The sequence below is a fragment of the Rhineura floridana genome, chromosome 7 (assembly GCF_030035675.1).
Source record: "Rhineura floridana isolate rRhiFlo1 chromosome 7, rRhiFlo1.hap2, whole genome shotgun sequence".
Taxonomy (NCBI): Eukaryota; Metazoa; Chordata; class Lepidosauria; order Squamata; family Rhineuridae; genus Rhineura; species Rhineura floridana.
This window is the reverse complement of record NC_084486.1, coordinates 149,635,653-149,645,696: the sequence shown is the minus strand read 5'-3', so window position 1 is coordinate 149,645,696 and position 10,044 is coordinate 149,635,653. Positions and strand designations below refer to the sequence as shown.

The 10,044-nt window shown below is 44.3% G+C and overlaps 1 protein-coding gene across 10 annotated transcripts in view; it reads left to right on the top strand.

Moving 5' to 3' along the window:
* Window positions 1-288: 288 nt before the first annotated feature.
* The window catches only part of LRCH3 (leucine rich repeats and calponin homology domain containing 3), a 120,913-nt gene continuing 111,157 nt past the window's right edge, over window positions 289-10,044 (top strand). For all 10 annotated transcript variants that reach the window (XM_061637563.1, XM_061637562.1, XM_061637556.1 and 7 more), the window contains exon 1: window positions 289-592. In XM_061637563.1, the coding sequence (XP_061493547.1) occupies window positions 289-592 (304 nt within the window). The remainder of the gene's footprint in view (window positions 593-10,044) is intronic.

Here is a 10,044-nt window from a genome sequence, read left to right as displayed (position 1 = left end):
TGGACTCCAATTCCCATGAGCCCCAGCCGTCAGGGCCAATGTTTGGGAGGAGGTGATGGGTGTTGTAGTTCAGCCGCGCCCGAAGGACGGCATCACGTCTCTTGCAGCCTATCCCCGTCTAGATCCTGCTCCGCGCAGGCGCCTTTCTTTCCCGTGCCGTCCTCGACGCGAGCTTCCGCCCTTCTAGGGTTGGCCCAGGCTCGCTTGCCTTTCCCGGGCCGGTAGCTTCGGAGCGGAGCATGCGCAGTGTGGCGGAGCTCCTGAGGGAGGAGAGAGGGGGGTGGGGAAATGGCGGCCGCGGTGCTGGCGGCGGCGGAGGGCGGCGGCGGCGGCTGCTCAGGCGGGGGCTCTGGGGCGCTCATGCCGGGAGGCGGCGGCGGCGGCAGCCTGGCCACGGGGGGCTGCTCGGGCGGAGGCGCCGCCGCCGTGGCTGCTTCGACGGCGGGGGGCCCGTCGTCGTGGACGCGCTCCTTGGAGCGGGCGCTGGAAGAGGCGGCGGCCAGCGGCGCCCTCAGCCTGAGCGGCAGGAAGCTGAGGGACTATCCGCGGGGCAGCGCCGCCAGCCACGACCTCAGCGACACCACCCAGGCCGGTGAGGAAGCGCGCCCGTGTGTGTGTGGAGGGGGCAGCCTGAGGCGGCAGTGCCCCCGAATATATTGAGAGGAGGAACCCTCGAGTGTCTCTCTCTGGGGCTCTGCTGAGGGACGCCCCACACCCACACCGAGGGAGGGCAAGCGGACTTCTCCCTTTACCCACCCCTCCCCCCAATGCAGAATTTGGGGCAAGGCGGGGGCCGGCCTCCTTTTTGGGGGTGGGGGTATTTACTCCCGAGGAGACACGTGTAGGGTGCTTGGAGCTGGAAGAGAGGCGCTGCGCGTGTCGCGGGGGATGCTTCGCAATCCTGGTCAAGAACCCCCACCTTGATCAGCCTTAAGGCTGCTGCAGTCCTAACCCCTGTTTACCTGGAGGGTAAAGACTGATGGAATTCAGTAGGGCTTTCTTTGGAGTAGGCATGGTTAGGGCATAGTAGACGTGCCCTGCTAGGCTGCCATCCAAAGCACTTGTTGTTGTTCTTAAGCGCCTTCAAGTCGATTACACCTATGGCCACCGTATGAATCAGCGACCTCCGATAGCATCTGTCATGAACCACCCTGTTCAGATCTGGTCAGTTCAGGTCTGTGGCTTCCTTTATGGAATCAATCCATCTCTTGTTTGGCCTTCCTCTTTTTCTACTCCCTTCTGTTTTTCCCAGTATTATTGTCTTTTCTAGTGAATCGTGTCTTCTCATGATGTGTCCAAAGTATGATAACCTCAGTTTCATCATTTTAGCTTCTAGTGACAGTTCTGGTTTAATTTGTTCTAATACCCAATTGGTCTTTTTCGCAGTCCATGGTATGCGCAAAGCTCTCCTCCAGCACCACATTTCAAATGAGTTGATTTTTCTCTTATCCGCCTTTTTCACTGTCCAACTTTCACATCCATACATAGAGATCGGGAATACCATGGTCTGAATGATCCTGACTTTGGTGTTCAGATACATCATTGCATTTGAGGACCTTTTCTAGTTCTCTCACAGCTGCCCTTGCCAGTCCTAGCCTTCTTCTGATTTCTTGACTATTGTCTCCATTTTCGTTAATGACTGTGCCGAAGTATTGATAATCCTTGACAAGTTCAATGTCCTCATTGTCAACTGTAAAGTTACATAAACCGTCGGTTGTCATTACTTTGGTCGTCTTGACGTTGAGCTGTAGTCCTGCTTTTGTGCTTTCCTCTTTAACTTTCATCAGCATTCGTTTCAAATCATTACTGGTTTCTGCTAAGAGTATGGTATCGTCTGCATATCTTAAATTATTGATGTTTCTCCCTCCAATTTTCACACCTCCATCTTGGTCCAATCCCACTTTCCATATGATATGTTCTGCGTACAGATTAAACAACTAGGGTGATAAAATACACCCTTGTCTCACACCCTTTCCGATGGGGAACCAATTGGTTTCTCCATATTCTGTCCTAAGAGTAGGCCTCTTGTCCAGAGTATAGGTTGCGCATCAGAACAATCAGATGCTGTGGCACCCCCATTTCTTTTAAAGCATTCCCTAGTTTTTCATGATCTACACAGTCAAAGGCTTTGCTAGTCTATAACGCACAGGGTGATTTTCTTCTGAAATTCCTTGCTCCGTTCCATTATCCAATGCATGTTTGTGATATGATCTCTGGTGCCTCTTCCCTTTCTAAATCCAGCTTGGACATCTGGCATTTCTTGCTCCATATATGGTAAGAGCCTTTGTTGTAGAATCTTGAGCATTACTTTACTTGCATGGGATATTAAGGCAATAGTTTGGTAATTACTGCATTCTCTGGCATCCCCTTTCTTTGGAAGTGGGATATATATTGAACGCTTCCAGTCTGTGGGCCATTGTTTAGTTTTCCATATTTCTTGACAAATCTTTGTCAAAATTTGGACAGATTCAGTCTCAGTAGCTTGTAGCAACTCGATTGGTATGCCATCTATTCCTGGTGATTTGTTTCTTCCAAGAATTTTAAGAGCAGCTTTCACCTCACATTCTAAAATTTCTGGTTCTTCATCATATGGTTCCTCCATGAATGAATCTGTCATCCTGTCATCTCTTTTATAGAGTTCTTCAGTGTATTGCTTCCATCTTCCTTTTATTTCATCTCGGTCAGTCAGTGTGTTCCTCTGTTGATTATTCAACATCCCTACTCGTGGTTTAAATTTCCCTTTCATTTCTCTAATCTTTTGGAATAGGGCTCTTCTTCCCATTTTGTTGCCCTTTTCTATTTCTATACAATAACTATTGTAATAGTTTTCTTTGTCCCTACGTACTAGTCGTTGTATAGTTGCATTTAGGGTTCTGACCGTGTTTCTATCTCCTTTTGCTTTTGCTTTCCTTCTCTTTTTAACCATTTTAAGAGTTTCTTCAGTCATCCTCCATTGAGGTCTTTCTCTTTTTTTAACAAGAGGTATTGTCTTTTTGCATTCTTCCTTGATAATGTCCCTGGCTTCAGTCCATAGTTCTTCTGGTTCTCTGTCAACTAAGTTTAAAGCCTCAAACCTGTTCCTTATTTGATCTTTATATTCTTCTGGGATGTTATTTAAATTGTATTTTGGCATTATGATTGCTTTGTTGTTCTTCTTTAGCTTTACTCTGATTTTCGATATGATGAGTTCATGATCTGTACCGCAGTCTGCTCCTGGTCTTGTTTTTGCTGAAAGTAAGTCCCATTGAACCCAATGGAGCTTGCTTCTGAGTAGACGTGTATTAGATTGCAGTTTAAATTGTTTTATGTCGCCCAAGGCACGACATTAATAGGTGATTGAGGCTGCAGGCTAATGTACACTTACCTGGGAGTAAGTCCCATTGAACCCAATGGAAGTTACTTTGGAAAAAGCATGTATTGGATTGCAGTCTTAGTCCACAAACAGTGTATGGGTTAGTTAATTGCTGCATCTCCTAATCACAGAGATGGATGGATGTTTGCTAGTTTGTTTTTACTGATTTTTTTTTAAAAAAATTGTTTTAACATTATTGCTGTATGTACTTGCTTCATTTATGAATTTTTCCTGTCTCCTCATGGGAAATATTGTTTTTAAAAGGCTGGGCATAAATTTGCAAAATAGAATGTAAAAGTGACAAATTTGCGCCTGTCAAGTCAGAGGAGTTCAGTGAGCTTGACTTCCCAAGTAGGTGCGTATAGCATTTACACCCAGTTGGAAGTAGGTTGAATTCCCTGGGGCTTACTTGTATGTAAACATATGTAGGTTTTGACCTCTGGGTTTGCAGCAGGCGGGTGGGGGTGGGATAAGAAGGAATGTCTGCTAGTGAGTGCAGTTATCTATATTAAGGCTTAATTCCAGGCAAGGTTTAATATGGTTACAGTCCTCAAAACACATACTGGGGAGTAACCTTCATTTGAACTCAGTAGGACTGTCTTCTGAGTAAATATATATAAGCTTTGTATGTGAATCTTGTCATGCTTGAAAAAATCTTCAATACAAGCATTTGTATATTACCTGTGTCAGATGCAAAAGTTGAATGACTGGCAGTGAATGTTTTATATAGTTTTATTTATGACATATTATACTTGTGGGATTACAGTAGGGCCCCACTCATATGGCGGGTTACATTCCGGACCCCCGCTGTAAAGTGGAACCCATTGAATAGAATGTTGTGCGATGCCCCAAAACTGCCGTAAGAGCGGAACAAGCACCGTATGAGTGGGGCTTTAGTCTAATTGAGACTGCTGTATTAGCGAATCGCTCTAAAGCGGGGCCCTACTGTATGTACTAATAATGCATTATACAGTCTTCTGTGTGGATATGTGTATAGAGTAAAATAAACAAAACAAAAGGTTCCTGCAAGAGTGGAATGAATGAGGCAAATGTTTGTGTAGCTTTGTCAAATATAAAAATACTTATTAAAAACCTACCTTTCTAGCCAATATGGCTAACAGTAGTGGTGATTTTTAAAAATAGTTCCATGAGTTTGGCTACATGAACAGAGAGAGAGGAACAAAAGACTGGCCCTTGCCTCAGGAGCCTTACAGTCTAAACTTGATCAAGGGGGAAAGGGTGTGGAGAACGGGGAATCTAAGGTAACAAATTATTAATGTGAGCAAGTACACATACTAAGGCTTTGATTCAACCGAGGGTTGTAAAGTTTACTAATATTATACGAATGCCAAATACAGTGTACAACTGCCGCTACCTCTCTCACAAATTAAAATGATGCAAAACAATTTTTGAAACAAAATGGGTGGTGTGATGGAAGATGGAATTAGGCAGAATAAGAGTCTTGATCATTGGGGAATCAGGAATCCCTGAGGAAGAGGGAAATAAACAGAGTGGACTATTGAACCATCTGGATCTCTCCCCTCTTCTCTCCTCCCCTTTGTAGAGTATTTCATAGACCCATATAGGTTGGGGGGACCAACTGGAGAATAGATGGGAGCATTTTGAGGGTGAGCAAAGGTAGATCTAGACCCAGAGATATGTGAGAAATTGAAAAGCAAGACACCTTTTGATTGTGGGGTAGTGAAGACTTGGTGTTTGGGGGCTGGGTAGAACCTCTTTCATTCTGCAAAAACTGCTTTCACGTGAAAATGTATTTGCAAGTTGTACAGTTGAACATTCTGCTCTAAATATGGGCTTGATAGACTGGTAACTGCCAATTTCATAGTGCACTTACACAAGCAAATAGAGTCTGAATGTGGCAGCCAGTATCTAAGATGGGCAGAATAATTCAAAATAAATCAAATACTTACAGGCTTATCTAAATGAGAACAAGCTGTCAAACTGGACTGTGTGGGATGAGCAGATGGACCCAAATGAATAGTCAGATAGCCAAAAAGTAAGAAATATAATTCAGTGACTGGAATCACAGTGTTTATTTTGCATGATTTGACATGTGACTGTGACTAGACATGTTTATTACAAATATAAATTTTATGAGTCATCAATCTCCATTGTCAAATGAATTCTGATGTTACAATCTGCAGCTGCAAACTCTTAAAACTAATAAAATTGTTGACAAGCGGTTGACATCAGTCTGTAACCAGAAAAAGATTCAGTTGAAAGTGTTCTGGTTGTGAAAGTGGGAGGCTTGGTTCAAAGCCAGTGTAGTTGCTTCTGTATCTGTAGGGAAATCTTGGGCAGGTCAGTAGTAAATAACAGTGTGTACAGGACAGGGTTCATCAGTTGAAATGCTGTGCCACTTTTTTCATGTTAAAAATGGTGTAGGCGTTGTAATTATAGGAGTTGATATACTTGTATATGATTGGTACAGTTGTAATTCTCTTGAATCCATCTGATTCCAAACCTGAGTAAGAATAGTACTAGAGAAATCTAGTTCTGTTTTTAAAATATTCAAAGGTCATCTGCTTTTTGATAAAAAGAAAGTTGTGCTTTTCTCCAAGTGTTCAGAGTACTTTAGATACATGCCTCGTAATCCTGACAACCTGGTAGGATAGGCTTTTATTCTCTTATTACAGATTAGGGCTGAAACTGACTGAGTGTAGCTTTTCTAAAGCCACCTAGAGAGTTGAGCTGGCTGAGCTGAGATTTGATCTGAGGACTTTCCAGTTCATAGCTCATGCTCTTAATGACAGACTACAGCAGTTTCAAAATGTGACTCTGGCATGTAGCCTAAAAAGCTTAGAAGTCAAATCAATTGAGCCTGCAGCTGTAAACCCTGAGCATACTTGCTTTGAAAGTAAACGTACTGGAATCAATATATTTACAGTATTTAGGCTGGAGGTGTAGATGGTCTGACTTCAGATACTATGCTTTCTTCTAATGCTTGGCTCTGGTTTGAACACTTGCGGTTTGCAGTATTGTGTAATACAGTACTGTTTAAAATCCGTTCCTGTCTGTTCTCCCTTCAAAATCAATAATTGCTTATGTTTTTCATCTGCTATGCTGTTTCGGATAGACAATGTGCATATCCATCCCAATGCCTTCTCCATCTTTAAAATGTCAGCTGTCATTGGTGCTGCCCAGTGTGATGTGAGACTTGGAGGCTGGGAACTGCTTTTACTGAGCAACTTTGTGAGAAGAGAGGTGGCAACAAGTGCTTTCACCAGCTTCTGCCCCTTACAGCCTCCTGTTAGAAAGCCAGAGCTGTGAAACTTCACACAAATAATGCATAAGGCTGATAGCAATATCCATACATATTTTTTTTAGGCTGCTATCATGCTGTAATCATATGATGACAGCCTTCTAAATGCTGCAGGGCCATGGTGCTGGCAGGCCGGCAGGTCGATGTGGGAGGGAGGCAGGCCTATAGGCGGGTGTTGGGGAGGGGGCTGGTGAGATGGCAGTGGCCTGGACGAGCTCTGGAGGAACAGGTGAGGCAGGCAGGCGAGGCTGGGCAAGTGCCCAAGGAGCACGAGTGGGCTGACGGCCGCCACATGCCGATGCCTGGAGGTGCTGGGGATTTTGGTGAGGAGGAGAGGGGTGCTTGGGGCTGGTGCAAAGAGCGCACAGGGCAGAAGCCCATAATATATGTTTGCATGGAACTCGGGTATAAAACAGAACATTCTTCTACAGTCAAGCCAGGATATCAACCTTATTTAATTTATTTTTATTTTGCTAAGGTGTTTATAATAAACATGTAAAAAGATAACAAATAACAATAAAGATCACAAACATAACCATGAGGTTTCAGTGTTACTTTTTCATGGGGGGGGGACACAAGGTGGGAGCAAGGCGATACCAGCGTGCTGTCAAAGGGACTCCCACCAAGAATCTCATCAGGGAAATCCTTTCCAAAACTGTCTCTGGGTTACAGGTGCTCCCCGCCAAATCATTCACACATATGAAGAAAGGGAACCATGTTTCTTCCAAGGAGCCTGGTTTGGCATACCAGTTACTCAGCATAAAGACTGAGGATGTTTTCCAACCCCCGCAATAGTCTGCCACGCTACCACAAGCAGCAGGGCAATAAGAACATAAGAACATAAGAAGAGCCTGCTGGATCAGGCCAGTGTCCCATCTAGTCCAGCATCCTGTTCTCACAGTGGCCAACCAGGTGCCTGGGGGAAGCCCGCAAGCAGGACCCGAGTGCAAGAACACTCTCCCCTCCTGAGGTTTCCGGCAACTGGTTTTCAGAAGCATGCTGCCTCTGACTAGGGTGGCAGAGCACAGCCATCACAGCTAGTAGCCATTGATAGCCCTGTCCTCCATGAATTTGTCTAATCTTCTTTTCAAGCCATCCAAGCTGGTGGCCATTACTGCATCTTGTGGGAGCAAATTCCATAGTTTAACTATGTGCTGAGTAAAGAAGTACTTCCTTTTGTCTGTCCTGAATCTTCCAACATTCAGCTTCTTTGAATGTCCACGAGTTCTAGTATTATGAGAGAGGGAGAAGAACTTTTCTCTATCCACTTTCTCAATGCCATGCATAATTTTATACACTTCTATCATGTCTCCTCTGACCCGCCTTTTCTCTAAACTAAAAAGCCCCCAATGCTGCAACCTTTCCTCATAAGGGAGTCGCTCTATCCCCTTGATCATTCTGGTTGCCCTCTTCTGAACCTTTTCCAACTCTATAATATCCTTTTTGAGATGAGGCGACCAGAACTGTACACAGTCTTCCAAATGTGGCCGCACCATAGATTTATACAATGGCATGATGATATCGGCTGTTTTATTTTCAATACCTTTCCTAATTATCGCTAGCATGGAATTTGCCTTTTTCACAGCTGCCGCACACTGGGTCGACATTTTCATCATACTGTCCACTACAACCCCGAGGTCTCTCTCCTGGTCGGTCACCACCAGTTCAGACCCTATGAGCGTATATGTGAAATTCAGATTTTTTGCTCCAATATGCATAATTTTACACTTGTTTATATACTGAATTGCATTTGCCATTTTTCTGCCCATTCACTCAGTTTAGAGAGGTCTTTTTGGAGCTCTTCGCAATCCCTTTTTGTTTTAACAACCCTGAACAATTTAGTGTCATCAGCAAACTTGGCCACTTCACTGCTCACTCCTAATTCTAGGTCATTAATGAACAAGTTGAAAAGTACAGGTCCCAATACCGATCCTTGAGGGGCTCCACTTTCTACAGCCCTCCATTGGGAGAACTGTCCGTTTATTCCTACTTTCTGCTTTCTGCTTCTTAACCAATTTCTTATCCACAAGAGGACCTCTCCTCTTATTCCATGACTGCTAAGCTTCCTCAGAAGCCTTTGGTGAGGTACCTTGTCAAACGCTTTTTGAAAGTCTAAGTACACTATGTCCACTGGATCACCTCTATCTATATGCTTGTTGACACTCTCAAAGAATTCTAATAGGTTACTGAGACAGGACTTTCCCTTGCAGAAGCCATGCTGGCTGTGTTTCAGCAAGGCTTGTTCTTCTATGTGCTTAGTTAATCTAGCTTTAATAATACTTTCTACCAGTTTTCCAGGGACAGAAGTTAAGCTAACTGGCCTGTAATTTCCGGGATCCCCTCTGGATCCCTTTTTGAAGATTGCCGTTACATTTGCCACTTAATGTTCACTGCTTAGAAATGCTAATAATTAAGCGGTATATAAATGTCTTAAATAAATCAATGGCTACTAGTTACAATGTGGGGAAGGTGATCATGCATTCAGGTCCTCCCTGCGGGCTTCCCATAGAGAACAATAAGATCCATATGCAATGATTTGGGTAAAATGGAAATGAACTGCCTTCAAGTCGATCCGACTTAAGACGACCCTATGAATAGGGTTTTCCTGGTAAGCGGTATTCAGAGGGGGTTTACCATTGCCTCCCTCTGAGGCTAGTCCTCCCCAGCTGGCTAGGGCCTGCTCTGCTTGCCACAGCTGCACAAGCCAGCCCCTTCCTTGTCAGCATCTGCCAGCTGGGGGGCAACTGGGCTCCTTGGGACTCTGCAGCTTGCCCATGACTGCACAGGTGGCAGGGCACGTAATCCCTGAGCCACTCACTGTGGGGTGATCTTTAGCTGGCCCTTGATGCCCAGGAGACATAAGCGGGGATTTAAACTCACAGACTCTGGACTCCCAGCCAGGCTGTCCTCCCCATTACACTATACCAGCTGTTCTAATTTTACTTAAATATTTATCTGCTTTATAATCATTTAGACAGCTCAAAGCCATTATGTAGGGCTCCAGTTTATAAAACTCATGTGGTCACCTATGGTAAGTAAAAATTGCCTTTAGGCAAAGAAGCATTAAGAACATAAGAGCCTGGCTGCTGGATCAGGCCAGAGGCCCACCTACTCCGGCATTTTGTTCTCCCAGCGGCCAACCAGATCTCTATGGGAAGCCCGCAGGGAGGACCTGAATGCATGATCACCTTCCCCACATTGTAACTAGTAGCCATTGATTTATTTAAGACATTTATATACCGCTTAATTATTAGCATTTCTAAGCAGTGAACATAAAAATAAATCATACAGAAAACAAAACAACAAATATTATCATGAAACCAAACACTACCTTAAAATACCTACTGGAACAAGAAAGACTTATCCTCCATGAATTAATCTAATCCCCCCCCCCCGCAGACATTCACAT